General features: G+C 39.9%; 1 protein-coding gene and 1 long non-coding RNA gene across 14 annotated transcripts in view; one reads left to right on the forward strand and one right to left on the reverse strand.

Moving 5' to 3' along the window:
- DCLK1 (doublecortin like kinase 1) overlaps positions 1 to 19,627 on the reverse strand; it is a 324,739-nt gene that overhangs the window by 150,183 nt on the left and 154,929 nt on the right. For all 13 annotated transcript variants that reach the window (XM_070578004.1, XM_070578000.1, XM_070578003.1 and 10 more), the window contains exon 4: positions 3,745 to 3,844. In XM_070578004.1, the coding sequence (XP_070434105.1) occupies positions 3,745 to 3,844 (100 nt within the window). The remainder of the gene's footprint in view (positions 1 to 3,744; positions 3,845 to 19,627) is intronic.
- On the forward strand, positions 10,547 to 12,342 carry LOC139076321 (uncharacterized). Its single transcript, XR_011527777.1, has 2 exons — positions 10,547 to 10,638; positions 12,168 to 12,342. It is a non-coding gene; the product is annotated as an uncharacterized lncRNA (long non-coding RNA).

Consider the following 19,627-nt stretch of genomic DNA (forward strand, 5'->3'; position numbering starts at 1 on the left):
TCTAAAGGGGGCTCAAACAAACAAGTAAAAATGAGTTTACTTGTAACTCAAGTTCAAATAAAATCTGCATGACTTCAAACAACATCCGCTGTGGAATGAATTGTGTGCCCCCAAAAAGACAGGGCAAAGTCCTAACCTTGGTACCTGGGAATGTGACCTTATTTGGAAATCGGGTCTGTGCTGATGTGATTATGTTAAGATGAGGTCACACCGGATTAGGTGGGCCCTAAATGTATAACTGGTGTCCTTAAAAGAAGAGGAAAATTCGGATCCACAAAGAAGAAGGCCACGTGAAGGCAGAGGCAGAGGTTGGAGTGATGCTCAACAAGCCAAAGGATGCCAAGGATTGTCAGCAGCCGACAGATACTAGGAAGAGGCACAGAAGGATGCTTCCCTAGAGCCTTGAGAGAGAGCACAGCCCTTCCTATACCTTGATATTGGACTTCTGGCCGCTACAACTGTTGGAGAATCAATTTCTGTTGTTTTAAGCCACTCAGTTTGTGGCACTTTGTTATGGCAGGCATAGGAACCTCACACAACATCTAAGCAAAAGAACTAAGTAGGTTTGAAGCAATGCCTATTAACATCAGAATCAAGAGCACTCAGGAACTGGTAAAAAGAAGAGGATGAAAGATTTTAGATTCCTGAGCAGGCAGCAGGGATGAGGTGAGTGGGTGAAGAAACTGGCCAAGCAGGTTTGGGGGGCATTGACTTTGGGGCCGGGGGGCCAGACAGGTGACATCCTGCGACAGGCTCATCACCAAGGAGTTCACTGTCCCTCCCAGGTATGAGGTAGGCATTTCTCAACAAACTCCCATCCCTTTTTCACGGCAACAAATCACAAATTTGTCAGTTTATCATCAATATATCAGCAAAACCATGTTAAGCTTCCTGTCTCCAATTTGGCATTTTCCTTGACTATGTTTCATCATTCTAAATTAGACAGCAAGCCACGCAGGGAAAGGATCTGCTGGCCTGTCTATCTCTATATATAGTGCTGTATCCACCATTTTCAAAGGTGCTAAGACTCCACTGATTGATGACGGTATTGCTAAAATGGTTACATTTTGAGCTGGAAAAAGGGGGGCATTTTTTTTCCATGTGAAAACTGATGGGAGGAAGGAGGCTCCCTCACAGTTTCTAATATTGATCTGGCTCCAGTGTCGCCCCATGACATGCACATCTATAATGGCAAAACTCCTCACTGGAAAGACCTTAAGAGCTGTCTCCAGGAGCTTTCCCAGCAGTAATTAGGGGGATGCATTATTGCTAATCCTGAACACACTGGGAGCTGGGTTAATTTTGAAAGATAAAATAAAACGCTGCCTTGCAGCAAAAGACCACTTCTTGGTGCCATTAAATCAACCAGAGCCCCGCACGAGTATTAATTCTTAGGATGTCTGTACCCCCTGCTGATGCTCCTTTTAGGAAGTTGCTACGGTACAGGCCAAATGAAGCCTCAATGTGCAAATACCATTTAGCAAGTACGGATAAGCTGGGCTAAATCATGCTCAGAGCACTTAAAAAGACTCAAATTTTAATACATTAGCACAAGAACATGCTGTACAAGCAACGGGGAAATTGCAGTTGTCAACGTGTGAATTTAGTCTCCGGGTAAGTTCATCCAAGGAAGTAAAATCCCAATTTAGATTCTTCTTCTGCCCCCTCCCCCAATCCACGTGTTTCTTCCAGGATGGAGGAGGACTCTGTTACTCAGCAAATGTATTTCACACCAAGAAATGGTTAGGGTATATTCATCAGGGGAAAGGATGTGAAATTCTCACTTTCTTACTAAAATAGTTTGAAGTGGTCCTTCAAAAGAGCCAAACCATACATTATTGGCAAGGTGTCCTGACGAAAATGTGCACAAGGACTGCTGTGTAGATAGATAGATAGATAGATAGATAGATAGATAGATAGATAGATAGATAGATAGATAATCTGTGTGTATTCTTTTTAATGAGAAAGGATTCTAAAGGGAAATCACAGGAGATTTTCCGCTGTCCCTTTCAGAAAGCCTGCAAGCCCATCATCCCAGGTGAATCTGAGTAGGCTGCAGCATCCTGGGTTGAGAGCACATGGTCAGCAGGGAAAGCCCAGCCCCACGGCCTCTCAAGCCGGGCTAGGTGGAGGAGAGGCCCCAAGTCTACCTGGGGGCTCAATAGAGTCGAAGGACTTGGGGATCCCAGGCCAACACTGCTAATCTGAAACTGAGCTTATTCCAGCTTGAATTTGACAGGCTGTTTCCTATATCAAAGCAACAAATGAAACTTTCATTTCAGAACACATCTGTTCTCTCGGACCATTCTATCAGAAGCAGCTATTTTCTTTAAATTGAAAGTCAAGGCAGTTTATTTTTCTCAAAACTGCTGTCGGCTCTTCTGTCTGACTCCGAACAATTCACTTGTTCTGCACAATGGCAACGCTGTCATAGCCTGAAAAAGGGGTGTGATGGGGAGAGGCCCTCCCCAAGGATACTGTATGCGTGACAAATTTACATAAATCTTTGACCCTAAAAGACACGTCTATCAGAGATAAAGATAGGATGTATTTACAGGAAACTTATTCAGAGGAGATACCAAACCAGTCTTCCAGTTAGGACCTTCGAACCCAAACAACTCAAATCTCTTCAAACGACACTTCTATCATGTTATCTATCATATCGCATATACTTTTATTGGGCATTTGAATTTTTCATGATAAAGGGGCACTCTTTCTTATCCCTCCCTACATTTAAAAATGACCTCCCTAGCATATTTTGTAGCATATTTAAACGCATGTAGCTATGTTTATATGCAAATAATATAGATACTCTTTGTGAATGTACATCAGCAGTGTTAGAGTGGGACCACTGCATTCATTACATCACCTACTCTATTATGTTAGTGCTCAAAAATTTCCTATCCACTTTGTCAAAAGCTTATTAATTTGGTTTTTTTGCATTCATCTAAGCAAAAAATTCATTATCACTTCAAAAAGCATTTCCAACTATCTGGAATTTGAATTGTCAATAAATGTGTAATATTTCCCTCATTGAACTAGAAGCAATATTATCAAAGAAAGGTCTCTGCTCAGTGCAATAATCTTTTCTGTGACGCTGTTAGATTCTGAGGTGATTTATAGCGTCAAAAAAAATCATTCTTGAAGTCACAACCTTTCATATTCACGTCCTAAGATATGTCTTTCCCTCTTTATCAACTGTCTCTTCTTTATCAATCACAGACAATCACATTTCATTTTAATGGAAGGACCACTACCCTCTTCTCTTTGGATCCCTCACAGATGCTAATAACATACAAATTCTGAAATATTTAAAAGAAAAGGGATACCAGGCCACTTTCCCAGTTAGGAACTAAAGGACGCCACATGAAAGCTGAGCCTAGAAACACACTCAATAATTTTATGCTTATAAATCTGTCAACTATAAATTTTGAGAAAAATATACAATTAAAAATATAGAAATCTGCACCACGGTTTTCTGTAGAACATCAATTTAGTTATGAAATGGTTATAAATTAGCCATTGGTAATTTATTCTTCTAAATGATTTAACCTTTCCAATGATCATTTCATCTGTTTTCTATATAAAAAAAAATCAAAAGAAATCTGAGATATGGAAAAGACAGGCTGGTCAAGGGTCTGAAACTGATTTGGTAGCTTTGGGGTTGACATAATCTTGGCCTGGTGCAGCTCATTTTGGAAAGCTGCCTCAAATTTCCCCTGGTTTTGAACTTTTTTTCCTTACCACTTTCATCTAGCAAGAAATCATCCTGGTAACGGAACTTCTCCGGTCCACATGCAATAAAAATGTCATCGTCACCAAAAAAGTCCTGAAGGCACACCACCTACAAGAGAAAAGCATAGCACTCAGCAAGGGGTCAGCAGAACAGCAATTACACCAACGCATCCCTGCCAGTGGACGTCTGCATAAAGCCACTTCCCGGCTAATGGAATCAACGGGCAGCTTCTCCAGAGGCATTTCAAAAGAAGGATTCGAGCATCTGTTACTAGTAAGAAACATGTTATGTTTCAGTTGTGCAGGAAGACGGGATAAGGAAAATAGAACCGGGAACTGTCACATTTATTACTTGATATATCAATAGGCTATGAAGTGCCCTTTATTTTCATAACAGAGCGAATGCAACAACATGTGGAAAAGGAGCTCCCCTTTATTCCTCTGAATGTAATATTCCTCGACAGCAGTAAAAGTCAGCACATGATTTTAGCAACAAATATGTTTTTTAGTAGCTGATGTCATAGTTCGCACATGATGATCACTGTTTGGGGTAATTAGTGAAGAAAAATACTTGTAGCATAATACGAATATAATGATCTCCTTTAGATGCCTTCTAACTCTAGTTGAAACAAAAATGGAAACTTTCATAAAAGGATAATAGAAATTTTAAGTTATTGCTGAGATTTAGATATGCAGACTATGGCAACCGTATACCTGCCGCTCAGGCTATGTTAAACTTGGAAACTCCCATGCTGCCCGACTTCTTGTAGTCATGCAAAATAAAAGTTTTAAAACAAGCTTTTGATATTTACTCATCTTATTCTCCAATAAGAACTTTAACAGAGCTAAGTGTCATTTTTCAAGTTGATGTGATCAAAATGAATAATTTCAAGCACACTGCTCTCTGTCTTTGGCTATGTGGTGTAATATTTTGTTCACAATATGTATAATAATAACAGAAGGCACAGGCAACACTGCTGACTTCTATCTATTTTCAATTTCCTTTGAGCACTTGGAGTGGCCAATTGAAGACACCCATTGAGAGCTGTATGAAATAGACTTTCTAATAGCATTTTCCCTTGGATATCGGAGGACCACAGACAAACCTTCCTGGGGTGGTAGATTTTTTTGGCCCATGTTTAGTATTAGCTCTTGTCTTACTTGTTTGTAGTTCCATCTGCAAGGCACCTCTGGGATTCTGCTCTGTGTCAATCCCTGGTAGCACTACCCTGACAGATCAAAGGTGCTGTAAGCCTTACAGTGGAAAGTTGGGAGAACACGGCATTATTTAGGGTCCCCAAAGGAAATGATGTGCAGGCTTCAGATAGTCTTTCCAAATACTCTCCCATTTCCAAAGAACCCCTTGGCTGAAGTTTGAAGAATGAAATTGCTATAACAGTTTGATAATAACCATTCAGTATGAATGAGGTGCATCTATGGTCATCAGTGCTCATTCTGTCTGTGAAAGTTTGAAAACACAGGTGATTTACAAGGGACGTTGTCATCATCGAGGAAGAAGGAACAAAGGTCTTCAAGAGTGGTCGTCAGAAGCTCTGGATCTTCTACTTGGGTTAAAAACAGTGAATTCAGAACCCACTCTCCATTTCACGCCTCTTTCTGTCAGATTCCAACCGTGATCTGTTCATCTTTACCTTCATGAGACAGCACCCCCACTCCAGCTTTCTTGATCAGTGTGGTGTCATCCCAACAACCCCATAAAGGCCATTTTCATTTTACATGTGTTAAGCTTTCATTGTGACTACTGTATGCCAGTTAACATATACCATATACATACCAAAATGAATCAGACATGCAGGCATGGCTCTCCTTCAGGTAAAAATGTAAACAATTAACCCTAAAAAGCAGCATTTCCTAAAGTGTGTGAGGTTAATAGGTTTTGTGCCAAAAAGGGTTCCAAGGCCAAATAGATTGGGGAAATACTGAGTTTAACTAACGTAAACAAGTTTCTGTATTTCTGGTCTTCTCAAAATACTTACTGTGCTAATGTACACCACAGCCCCAAAGAGGAAATAGAAAACTCCAGTATTTCCCAAACTTATTGGATTCTGGAATCCTTTTCTGACACAGCATCTCATGGACTGGCATTTGACAGGGTTCCCTTTGGTACTGTGCTGACAGCCATAGATGAAAACACACAAAGGAAAGGACAGTTACCCACTCCCCTCCTGGGCCGCCATATTTCTCTAGCTGATAAATATTTATTTGCTAATGTTTTTACTCATTCAAACATTTATGATGGGCATACTCTGTGTCAGACTCTGTGCCAAACATTATGATGACAAATCTCTGACAGACGGAAAATATTATTTTCCAAAGGAAATTATTCTTTCTTTCCACATAGTCCCATTGTTTGCATTTTAGAATATCAGATTGCTAACCAGATCACATTCATCTACATATGCATGTTTTATGCTACTGTTAAGTGGACAAATAGCTATTATTAAAGCCATAACACATTATAAGCAGGCTGCCAGCCAACTGCTTTCCATCATCTATCAATGACCGTCCTCCAAGCCTGAGACTCAGAGAACAGAACAACGATACAGCTTGGACAGTTTAGGTCCAATTCTGTTGATAAGTGGGAAGTGAAACATGATGAACTTTGATGTTGTCTCCAACTCTAGGATTCCAAGAACTTAAAAGGAATGCCGCAACTGTTCAGGAAAAGTAACTGTCATCATCCAGCACAAAAAGACAGGGAAAAGTCATTTCAGTGCCAAGCAACACGTATGCATTTACCTCTCAATCTTCGGTGATTGAAATCAAATAATTTGTTGAGCTATCAGAAACTGAGATGTTTTCTGTGCTTTCTGCTCTGGCATCATTTAGCTATTGCCCTGCTCACAACCTCCCACCGGGAAGGTGGGTATGGTCAGTAGACCAAATACTGATTTATAAAATTGCTCCCTGTTAGAAGCCTTGGTAAAAGATGTGATAGCAAATGAGGTTTAAAAGCAATGTTACAATGAAGATGGATTTAGGATAATCTGTGCACTTCAATTATCCATGCTTTCACTCTCTATCATTGATCTAGAGGTAGCTATAATGTATTCCATCTGACAAAAAGGAATAACAGAGGAAGATTTACAACCCTCTTCTCTAGACCAATATACTTTGAGAATTTTCATTTAGGCATTACTGTACATTCTGATATCAAACGCTTAGAAAAGGTAGACAAATGCTAAACCAATGTTTTGCAGAATGATCTAATTTTATATATCCACACAGTTTTATTCCTTTCTAAGTTTGAGGTTCTCAAAATGCAGTGTGGTAACCAGCTCTCAAAAATAAGTTTCATTTATGGATTAAAAATCATGCTCCTTGGGGCCAGACCCGTGGCCTGGTGGTTGGGTTTGGCGCACTGTGCTTCAGCCGCCCTTGTTCGCAAGTTCGGATTCTGGGTGTGAATGTATACCACTCATCAGCCATTCTGTGGCAGTGACCCACATATAAAGTGGAGGAAGACTGGCACAGAGGTTTGCTCAGGGCTAATCTTCCTCAAGTAAAAAAAGAGGAAGATTGGCAACAGATGTTAGCTCAGCAAAAAACAGATGTCCCTCAGCAAAAAAAAAAAAAAAAAACACACAAATAAACATGCTCCTTGCTACAATGAGATAGTGACGGTTGACCTATTCTTTCACGAAATCTCTGCTCAGTAGGTATCATATGCTGGAAGCATCCACCAAGATCCGATACAGGGAAGATGCAAAGGCAGAGATATCAAGCTTGAGAAAAGAGAGACGTCCAACTAGTGGAGAAGCAGTGGCTTCCTCTACAAGCTTTCCTGTATCACCATCATTCTCCTGGCCCCCAAAAGAGTTTGTATTGTCAGTACCTACTCTTCTCCATTGCCTATGGCCATAAATTCTGCTTCTGCAACATCTCTCAAACCCAGGCCTTTTTCTGTGCCCCCTCCCTTCAGCCCCATCACAGGTCAGTCCAGAGCTTATCCTCCTACCTGTGGCCTTTGATATTTCCTTCTTGTGGATTTTCTCATCTCCATTTCCTTTCTCTCCAGTCCATCCTGTTAATTCTGTTAATCTACTCTTTCTCAGTAAACTTTCAAAATCTCTCTCCAAGGCTCAGAAAAATATCAATGGCTTACCATGATCTAGTTAAAGTTCATTTTCTGAGCTAGCCATTCCAGATTTTTCAAAATCTGGTTCCAACCTACCTTTCCAGCCAACAGTAAAATAGCTATAACATGGCACCTGATACTTAGCAAGTACCTGTTGGATAGATGGATAGATGGATGGATGGATGGACTGATGAATGGACAGATGTATGTAAGCAAGGATTATGCTCTAACCTGAAACATGTTCCAGTTTATCTGCTTTACTTATTCTTCTTGGAAAAGGGCTTTTTTCCTTCTTACTTGCATGGTTTCTGGTATGAATTTTTTTTCTATTTGGTATCCCCTTTGACCTAACTCTTTGCCTATTCAAATCCCTTCTACAACTCAAGACTCAGTTGGAGATTCAAGCCTTACCTTCTCTATCCTCTCCAATCCAAAATGACTCACCCCTGCCCTGAACCCCTAGTCATCATTCAATTAATGTTTATTGAACATCTATTATTCACCAGCCAATGTGCCAGGCCTTAAGAATATGACTGCTCTCACCCTTCACATTTTCTTCTTCCTACATATGTGTCCAGACTTACACTCCAGAGAATTCCTAACACACTGCTGTGAAATAGTAATTCAGCAGAGAGTGACCTGCATTACCTTCCAGTGGTTTCGTGATGGGCCTGGAGTTAGGTGGCTGAGTTGCAGCTCTTTCTCTGCTACCACTGCTGACTTGGGAAAGTCAGTAAACCCCAGTCAGCTAGCTTGAAACATGTCCTATTTCTAAAGATCCTAAATTTAGTCAGGGCAGAGGCACTGTCTCCTGCTGGGTCTGGTTCTTCAGCATCACGAAGACGTCTGCTCTGGCACAAATTCCCAACAGCACAGCCCTCTCTTCAAAACCCAGGTTCTGAATTAACCCAGCTCTACCACTAAGATGTCAATCTCTTTGTGCCTCAGTTTATCATATCAGTTCTTTTAAGGATTAGATGAGTTAAGATTGTGAATTGGAAGAGAGTAAGCCTTCAATAAATTTCAGCTATTTTTATTAACCTAAAAGTATTTTTACTTCCAAATAAATACACATCAAATGGATATCTAATATAAACAAACAAAAAGTTTAAAAAAACATTGTATGTAGCTCCTGGGCACTATACCAACAGGCTTCTTTCCTAAGTAGATTTGGAAAAGATGTAGCATATGGGGGCCCCTTCTCATTTTGAGAGTGAGGGATTCTACTAGTATATTTATTTTGGTGAAAAGCATACTTTGAATTAGCACCAGGGAATTGGTGCAAAGCTGGTAGAAGCTGCTAACATGAAGTTGGGATATGGTCCATGCCGCTGATTTCCATCAGGCTTCCACTGAAATGATGCTGTGAAAAGTCACTTGCAGTGGGTTCACCTGCATCACAGGTCTGGTTCTGTAAACCACTATCTGAACTCAGGGCCTCTTAGGATATGTCACCAACTTTTAGTTTTGTGGGAACCAGGGAATTGTATTCCTCTGAGAAAACTGTCTTCTATTGAAATGTCCTTACAATAGAAAAGAAATCATATGCGTATTACATGAAGTCATAAAAGAGGTTTATGACACACAATGGTTAATATTCTATCAATTAATTTTCAGTTGTAGTGCATATAATAACCAAACCTAGTGCTTTGGTTATTATATGAAAAATCTAACCCCAAATAAAAACATTCCATTTATTGCATCAGACTCTGATGGTGTTTAGCATAATGCTATATCCACTGTATCTCAAAAAACATAGGTGATTATAATTGCCAGATGTGCTGGAAAAAGCCCTTGAATGAGGATCAGGATAGTTGGGTTCTGAGCCCAAATTTGCCATAATCATTGCATAAACTTGGTCCAGTTACTTAAATTCTTCTGGTTACAGTTTCTGTATTGGTTCTAATATGTTTTACCATAGTAATCACATGATGAAAATATAAAGAAAAAATGAAAATTCTCTTTTTGGTATGATACAGCAACAAGAATAGTTCTATAAACATTACTACATTTAATCCTCAATATACGTTATTACATTTAATCCTCTCTGCTAGGAAGTAGACACTATTTGACAATAGGTAGATGTTATTAGTATCTCTATTTTACAGATAAAAAAACCTAGCCAGATTTAAAGGAAGATCCGTAAGAATTTGAAACCAGGTCATTCGGGCTCATGACCACCAAGCTGCAGGAGAACAAGTTTTGTCGAATGCAATAGAAACATGTACTCTTACATTTGTGTATCATATATTTCATTTGATAAAACCATTGTAATAATCGTTATCATAAACTGCATATTAATAGTTTATAATAAAAAGTGTCTAATAAAAATTTTTTAAAGGAAGTTTGAATTATTGCTTTGACTCAAGGAAACGTATTCAGTTTTCTGACTCTCTTTATGTGAAATCTGAATTCATATCTTTTCTGTTAACTTGTCATTAGGCACACTCATCCCAGGAGACTAGCTGCTTACAGGGAGAAAAAAAAAACCCACTGCAGACAAATATGGACTTCCTCTCCTCTGAGCTTCCGGTTTGAGTTGCTCCGCAAGGGCAGAGACTCAAACAAAGGCAATAAAAGCATCTGCTATTTACACATTTCCAAAGCGGGACGGTGGAATCCATTCCCCCTCACCAGAATGAATCTCCATGGTGACGGTGACGTCACAGAGCTGGGTGAGATTCTCAGCAGCGTTCAGACAATATTTTCTTTATAAGAGCGCCCTCTACCAATGAAACAGGGGAAATCTCTGTAGCCACGGCCTCATTTGTTTGAAGCCCCACAAGTCTCTGCTTCCTTACCAGGTGACTCTGTGTTAGAGACCCTAAAATATTTTGCCGTCACCTATTAAGATATTCTAAGTGAGATTACAAACAATCGCAAAAATAAAAGCCAAGGAATTCGATCCATTTATTGGAATCATTGGGTATGGCACAACCTTCATAGTTTTTTTTTTTAATATTTATTTATAATTTCTCCTTCTTCTTGATACCAGTTAAAAAGGATAGGTTTAAAGGTTTTGTTGCACACATTTTAATGAGATGATCTTTACCAAAAAGGAATGCTTATATCTTCTGTAAAAATAATTCAGTCACCTGAGTATCTAATACACCAGAATCAACAATCTCCTTCTTTCTGCACAATTCGTAATGTAACCATTATAATTAGCTTTCAGTTAAACTTGGCACTTATGGGCCCCCTCATCCTGCCAAAGCTTAATTTTGAGAAGGTTACTCTTCCAATTTCATTCCATACTTGGCTTCTTTTCTACACTCTTAGCATTGAGAGTTGTTATGCCACATGATATTATAAATCAACCACTGTGAATTTTTCTGTTCTATATAATCATGTTAATTCCATACATTTTTGCCTCTAAAATAGTCTCCAATTAGTTTTATAGCCAAATGTTAGGAATGTGTTATTGTCATAAAAATACATTCTCCATCATTCCTTTATCATCTTTTCATTTCTTTGATGATAAACTTATGCAAACAATAATTTACTTTACAATTGTTCTTCTAGCTAGAAATTCTTTTCCTTTTTTTTTTGGAGGAAGGCTAGCCCTGAGCTAACTACCACCAATCCTCCTCTTTTTGCTGAGGAAGACGGCCCTGAGCTAACATCCACGCCCATCTTCCTCTACTTTATACATGGGACGCCTACCACAGCACAGCGTTTGCCAATGCTGGATCCGCACTCAGGATCTGAACCGGTGCACCCCGGGTGACAGAGAAGCGGAATGTGTGAACTTAACCGCTGTGCCACCAGGCTGGCCCCTAGAAATTTCTGATAAAGAAAAATCTTTTTTAAAACTCTAGTTCTTGACCAGAGAAAGATACAGCCACAAAGAAAAGAAATAAATTACTCAAATAATAATAACAAACAGAGAGAGGGAAAAAAAGATCCTCAAACTACTTTTTACGTGTTTGAAGTTCTAAGACTTTTTTTTTTTTTTGCAAAAGTGGATAATATTGTTGGAATTCAGAATTGGCTAGTAGCTAACAGTGGAACAAAATGCTAAGGTTTAAAGAAATGGAAAAAAAAATTGTTCTCTTTTGAAATGCTAGCAATTTAATTTGCTGAGTCAATCAGAAAAAAAGCCAACCATCATGGAATGGGAAGTGCATTCACTCCCTAGCCATGTTCTCAGCTGCTGGTCTAGCTGAACAGCATCTAGGGCAGCCTGGAACATACTCTCTTACAGAAGAATGCACTCTTCATCCATGGGGCCCTGTCTTCCATGGGCTCAGATGGCAACCTATTCTAAATGATCGATCTTTCATTACTTACCCTGTTGTTTTAATACTAACATTTCTTTTTCTTTTTTTTTAAGGTGTAAAGTGACCCTCTAGTAACCAACTACTAACCAGGGACGTTGGCTCTGCCACCTGACAAGTGTGTGACCTTGGACAGCTATTTGATATCTTCAAGCTTCAGTTGCCTCATAGGCAAAATGGGGCTCTCAACACTTATCTTGCAGAGTTAATGGAATAAAGCACTCAGCACAGGCCCAGCCATAGAGAGTGCACAGAGGGAAAAGCAGTTACCATCAGCACGTAGGTCTCTGTGCCCGGCAACATTCTGAGGGAACTGTGGCTATCATTTAAGAATAGAATACTAAAAACCCTGGGAATATCTGGGAGAGGGGTGTGGAGAATGGAATTCACTTCAGATCTCCAATTCTGTTCTCTTGCCAAGTTAACGCCACCTCAATCCCATTACTGTGTTTGGTTTCCCCTACTAACACATCGCTTCTGGTGTCTATCACATCTTTAGAACAGCTTACTCTGCTTGTCACCCTTCACTTAAGGAATTAAATCATGGTCCAAGAAGGTGGAAACTGTTACACAGTCATCTCTTCGGAGAGGGTACAAATAATCTCTGATTGGAACAAAGATGCAAACCCAAATCAATTCCTTCAAGAGGGGTGCTATGGTCTGAATGTGTTCCCTAAATTTATATGTTGAAATCCTAACCCCGATGTGATAGTATTGGGCAGTAGGATCTTTGGGAGGTGATTAGGTCATGGGATTAGTGCCCTTATAAAAGAAGCTTGAGGAATTTCCTTCTGCCATGTGAGGTTACAGCGAAAACACAGCCATCCAGGAAGCAGGCTCTCACCAGACACTGAATCTGCAGGCACCTTGATCTTGGACTTCTCAGCCTCTAGAAGTGTGAGAAATAAACTTCTGTTGTGTATAATCCAGTCAGTCTATGGTGTTTTCTTACAGCAGCCCGAATGGACTAAGACAATGGGTGTTCAAAATTGAGGGGGACCATGCCCAAGAATTGGCTTATTTGACTAGCCTGATGTAAGTCATTATTTTCAGGGCTGGCAAAAGAGTTCAACTTACATGGTATTGTTGAGAGAATCTCTAAAAGATCCCTATAAACGGGTAGCTGAGCTGTGGCTGGGTTTCTAATTAAGCAGAAACACTTACTGTGCTCATTGGAAAAAGATGAAATAAAACTATTACGAGACACATGAAGCCATTGACTAGAGAGCCTTTCAAAGTAGATGAGGAAAAACAATCCCCAAGAGGAAAATGTGGCACCGAGAGTTAATACATTGTCTGCTTAATGTTTGAACAGTGATGCTGGGCATAACGCTACCTTCAAACAGCTCTGAGAAATGCTCCAAGCTCTCATTACCAATCCCAAGACATGTTCTGGCTGTCCACAGTGGGAGCCACAAACACAGGATCAGTTGGGGCTGGGCAGGGAATACAGACGAGCCACGCGGGCCAGGCAAACAAACATCAGCGATGCATGTGGCAAACTGGACAATGAACACCATGTCTAAAGTGAGCAGCACCAGGCACCGTGTCCCCCTCTGTTACTTTATTTTATTTTTTAAAATAAGAATTGTTGTCAAATTTAATATCCCCCAATTTAGAAAAAAGTATCTGCAACACCATGTAAATTCATACAAAAGACTCCTCTGGCCTGGATTCAGCCCATGCAACTTTTGACCTAGAAACATCCACATAAAGTTCCTTGAAAATAACCACGCCTTCAAAAAAGATTGACGGAAGTTTATTCTTTTATAAATGTTTACTCTGTGTTTGAGTCTTAGGGGGTCACCATTTGTGAATGCTAAGGTGAAGGACAGAGAAGTGATATTCTGAGATGCTCCCACTAAATGTTCGTAAGCCTGGAAAATACCACGAGCAGGATAGGCTTGGGGCAAACTGAACTTAGAACAAAGGAAATGAGCCACTATGAAGCTGGCCTAAGGTGCCAGGTTCTGGGCATGCGGGTAAATTCAGGAAAAGTACATCACGAAGGCTGGGCTTCAAACACAGAGAACCAAATTGAACCCACAAAACCTGTGTGAGGCAACACCCTCAGATATAGCTTCTCTGGGTCAGGAGATAAAAAATGCATTTAAAGTAACTAGTTGCTCTCCCACAATTTTGTTAACTCTTACTCAACACCCACAACGTGACCATCATGGTTCTAAGAATTCCCCACCCCCGGTGTTTTCAAAGCAGCCCAAGACCACTGCAAAGGCCTTTGAGATGCCAGGCCCTGAAGACAGACTTGACTCAAATCATTACATTGATTCCTCACAAGCACCCTTTGGTAAAACCTGATTTTTAAAAAGCTCTGCAAGTACACTCTTGGACATCAGTTTCAAAAGAATCTTTTCGGACACTGTAACTCCTCAGTTGAGGGAAACAATAGAAAGAATAAACAAATGGGACTTCATCAGACTAAAGAGCTTCTTCAAGGCAAGGGAAAACAGGATTGAAACAAAAAAACAGCTCACTAATTGGGAAAAAATATTCACAAGCCACTTATCCAACAAAGGGTTAATCTCCATAATATACAAAGAACTCACACTGCTTAACAACAAAAAAACAAACAACCCGATCAAAAAATGGGCAGAGGACATGAACAGACATTTCTCAAAAGAAGATATGAATATGGCCAATAGACACATGAAAAGATGTTCATCATCGCTAATCATCAGGGAAATGCAAATCAAAACTACACTAAGATATCACCTTACACCCGTTAGATTGGCAAAAACATCCAAAACCAAGAGTGACAAATGTTGGAGAGGTTGTGGAGAAAAAGGAACCCTCATACACTGTTGGTGGGAATGCAAACTGGTACAGCCACTATGGAAAACAGTATGGAGATTTCTCAAAAAGGTAAAAATAGAAATACCCTATGACCCAGCCATCCCATTACTGGGTATCTATCCTAAGAACCTGATATCAGAAATCTCAAGAGTCCGTTGCACCCCTATGTTCATCGCAGCATTATTTACAATAGCCAAGACGTGGAACCAGCCTACATGCCCAGAAACTGATGATTGGATAAAGAAGATGTGGTATATATACACAATGGAATACTACTCAGCCATAAAAAAAGACAAAATTGGCCCATTCACAACAACGTGGATGGACCTCGAGGGTATTATGTTAAGCGAAATAAGCCAGTCAGAGAAAGACGAACTCTATATGACTCCACTCATAGGTGGAATTTAGTATATTGATAAGGAGATCTGATCGGTGGTTACCAGGGAAAAGGGGGGGTGGGGGGAGGGCACAGAGGGGGAAGTGGTGTACCCACAACATGACTAACAAAAATGTACAACTGAAATCTCACAAGGTTGTAATCTATTATAACATTAATAAAAATAAAATAAAATAAAAAAAATAAGCAGAGGGGCCAGCCCAGCGGCACAGCAATTAAGTTCGCACGTTCCACTTTGGCGGCCCAGGGTTCACCGGTTCGGAGGGTGTGGACCTATGCCCCACTTGTCAAGCCATGCTGTGGCAGGTGTCCCACATATAAAGTAGAGGAAGATGGGCACAGATGTTAGCTCAGGGCTAATCTTCCTCAAAAAAAAAAAAAAGCAGAAAGTCTAGTCTCCCCCACCTCCCTTCCCAATTTTAGGAGTAGGAGCTCTGCAGTCAGACTACTTGGATAGGCATCCCAATATAGACACTCATTAGCAGTGTGACCTTGAGCCATCTGCTTACCCTCTTCGAATCTTAGTTTCCTCCTCTAAAATATGGGATGATAACAGTACCAACCTCACAGGGTTGCTCTGAGTATTAAATAAAATAATTCCTGTAAAGTGCTTAACAAAGTGCCTGGCACAGAATAAATTCGTGACAAAGGCAGCTTTTTTAACGGGATGATAAAACTAAGAGAGTCACATATCTGGTACAAAAACCGTCTACAAAAGTTGCTGTGGAAATCACACTGGGGAACTCAGCATTCCCAAGTTGATGGTGGGGGAAGAGGGGTGGAGCAGTGGCCTTCCATTTTCCTGTTCCTGTGCCCAGGAGCAAGGAACAGAGGTTGATGGAGAGAACCAGAAGCAGACGGAACCCTAAGATTCCAAAAGAAGCACTTCTGCAAAAGCCTAAAAATACTATGGTTGGGGTTTTCCCATCTGTAGGAGCAGGGGAGTGAAAAGGTAGCAAGAGAAAGAACACCAGCCCCAGAACCTACCTTTCTTCTAAAGCACTGACATCTCTCAAAGTAACTAGAGTAGACAAATGTTCAGAGCAGCATTTTTCATAATAACTAAAAAGTGAAAACAACCCAAATGCCCATCAACTGATGAATAGGTAAAATGTGGTAGATCCATACAACAGAATGTTACTTAGCCATAAAAAGGAATGAAGTACTGATACCTACACTACAACATGTATGAACCTTGAAAACATTATGCTAAGTGAAAAAAGTCAGTCACAAAAGGCCAAGTGTTGTACGATTCCATTTATAGGAAATGTCCAGAAGAGGCAAATCTATAGAGACACAAAGTAGATCAGCGGTTGCTTAGGTCTAGGGGTCTTGTGGAGAAATGGAGAATGACTGCTAATGGGTGTGGGGTTTCTTTTTTGGCATTATGAAAATGTTCTAAATTTGATTGTGGTAATGGTTGTACAACTCTGTGGATATACTAAAAACCACTGAACAGTACATTTTAAATGGGTGAATTGTGTGATATGTGAATTACATCTCAATAAAGCTATTTTTAAAAATGAAAAAAAAAAAAAAAAAAAGCTCTGCAAGAAAATCACAATCCAAAGAATTGGTATCTATTTGAGGGATAATAGCATAAAACTAAGTCACTTTGCCTTTTATGTACTTGCATGCTGACTTGTCACTTGAAGTTGCAGGCCAAAAATGACATTCTCAAAGCCATGGAAATATGCTTCTGCCAGGAATATTTGTAAATGTGGCTTGACATTAAACTATGAAGTCGGTTGCTTTAAATATTTCTATTTCTATTTCTAATCTACGTGTCTGAATTTATAGCTTGACATTAAACGGGATTTTTTTACACAATTCAAATTAGTCTTCTCAAGTAAATGATGTTTTTCAAACAATGACAATCCCATAAAGCTGAGATCTCCAAAATGACTGTTAACCACTATCATCACCACCAACACCAGCATCACTGCTGCCATCACTACCGTCACCACTGCCATCACCATCACCAGTGCCACATGCCCATCCCATGGCCACCGCCACCACCATCACCATTACCACCTCCACAATGGGAGACCTCATGAAACTTTGGGGTTTTTCTTAAATGAGCTGAAAACAGAGCCTTTTGTCTCATGTGTTCTGTGCAGCATATTAGTCACCGTTCTGCTCCTCAGATGCTTAATCACTTCTAATTGAGAATAATGATCACAGTGGTATTCAGTCCAAATGCCACCTAAAATTACACTCTAAAATTATTATATAAAGAAATTACTTTTATTTTACCCAAACTCAAACACAACTAATAAAAATATACAGCATCAGAAACATTATTGGAGAAATACACTTATTCTTCCAAAAATATATTTGAGAGCAAGTCAGCTTTTAAAATTGCTATGAAAACATTCTCTGAAATTGCTTGAATAATAATACTGTGTTTGCATAATTGTATTAAGATCTCAGCACAGCTAAAAAAGGCCAAGAGAGAGATGGCAATAGTAAGATAAAAAGTTTTACAGCCCAAAATGAAGGCTTGGTTTCAAAACATTTTGTTTTTAGAAATAAATGCTGATATGGGTAAACAACTATGAATACATACTTGGAGATATTTCTTACTCAATGGCCTTTAAAAAATTATATATAAACAAAATATTGTAGGCATGTATTTCTTGTCTTAATCTTATACTATGTATATTAGAGCGTCTATAATTTTTTTTTTTAATCTAAATCAGAGTTGAGTGAATAACATGGGCTGGCTGCCATTTCCTCACAATGCATGAGCTATAGGTGTAAAGCATCATGACTTCAAATGCCTACAGAGGCCTGGGAGGTAACCTAAACAGTGAAGTGGGGCCAGAATAGCACAGTGCAAATGAGGTGATAAATGGCAATTAACACAGGCAGACAACAGGAAATTGGCGAGGACCGTACTAAACTGGAAGCTTTCCCTCACCTAAATGGGGCAGCAGTCACTCAACACTTGTCATGCAGGAAAGTAGGCTCAGTGTTGCTAGACTGATTGATTTCCTAAAAGAAAGTGAAATCAGATTTTTATTTGAAAGTCCCTGATTTGTAACGGTTGGCAATAAATTTATTTTTTTTATAAAAAAACATTGCGTACTCCAAATAAAACACACCTGTGTCCTGGATTCAACCCGTGGGCAGGCAGTTTCCAACCTCTGGGGGAGAATTCCACACTAAGTGGCCATTAGCCATGGTTACTGTGAGCAGGGCTGGTCCTCGTGGCTGTGCCAAAAGTCCCAAGGGAGGCAACCAGGCTTCCTGACAGACTCCACCTCCTGTAGTTTCCAAAGGTAGGGTAGGACGTAGTCAAGACCCACCACTTCTGGAAATTAGAGTCTATGAAAAAACCAAAATGGTTTGTCTCGTGTGTGTGCAAACAGGCATGTGGGCATGTCCATGTGTGCTTACACTGACATCCTGGGAAAGGGTGGATTTGTCAACAGAGATTGTTTCTGTGTCCTTCCTCTCTTCCTCCATCCCTAATCATGACTCTCCTTTCCCCCTTCCCAGGAGAGAAGAGTAAAGAAATGGACAGTGTGGAAAACCTATAACAGGAAATTTCAGAGAAAATGTTACCAGCTCAGTAGAGATGGAACAAAATTAAACCAGTCCAATAAAGACCAGAAGCACAATCCACTTCATCCTCCTACTCCTTAAGTCATCCCCTGGCTACAAGGGCTAATCACGGTTTCAAAAGCTACCAGCTTCATCTTAAAAGTGAAAGGTCTCTCTTGAAAAATAACAATCAATCAGTAATTTTCCTTTTGGTCACATCTGCTCTGCCCAAATGTGAAAAATCACCAGGGCCGTTAAAAACTATTAGATGTGTCAGCTCTAGTTAGAAGGATGCAGAGTAAATAAAACTCAACCATCTGGGGAAACAGATTCGGGGCCTAAGACATCAAAGTCAGAGGATAAAAACTGAGGCTTTTCACAAATAAGTTCTAATGGTTGATTTTTATTTATGAGGTTTCTTATAAGTCAGGAGTAAGTTATGTTCCAATTCTCATTTCACAATGCACCGATATGGAATAGCACACCCATAGGTTTGAACTTCTGTAGTAGCTTTGAATAGTAGCTACTATTCAAATAGTAGAGAAAGTCAGGTTTAAAACTCAATTCCACTATTAGCTGAGTGACTTGGGCCACTTACTCAACAGTTGGAAATCTCCTTTTCTTCATAGAGAGAATGAGGCTAATATTGTACCCATCTGTCCAGGATGGCAGAAAGAATTAGATGCAATGATGCATGGACATGTGTCAGGCGTGGAACAAGTGTTCAGTAAAAGGGAAAGAACAGTATATAGCCCT

The sequence above is a fragment of the Equus przewalskii genome, chromosome 16 (genome assembly GCF_037783145.1).
Source record: "Equus przewalskii isolate Varuska chromosome 16, EquPr2, whole genome shotgun sequence".
NCBI classification, from domain to species: Eukaryota; Metazoa; Chordata; class Mammalia; order Perissodactyla; family Equidae; genus Equus; species Equus przewalskii.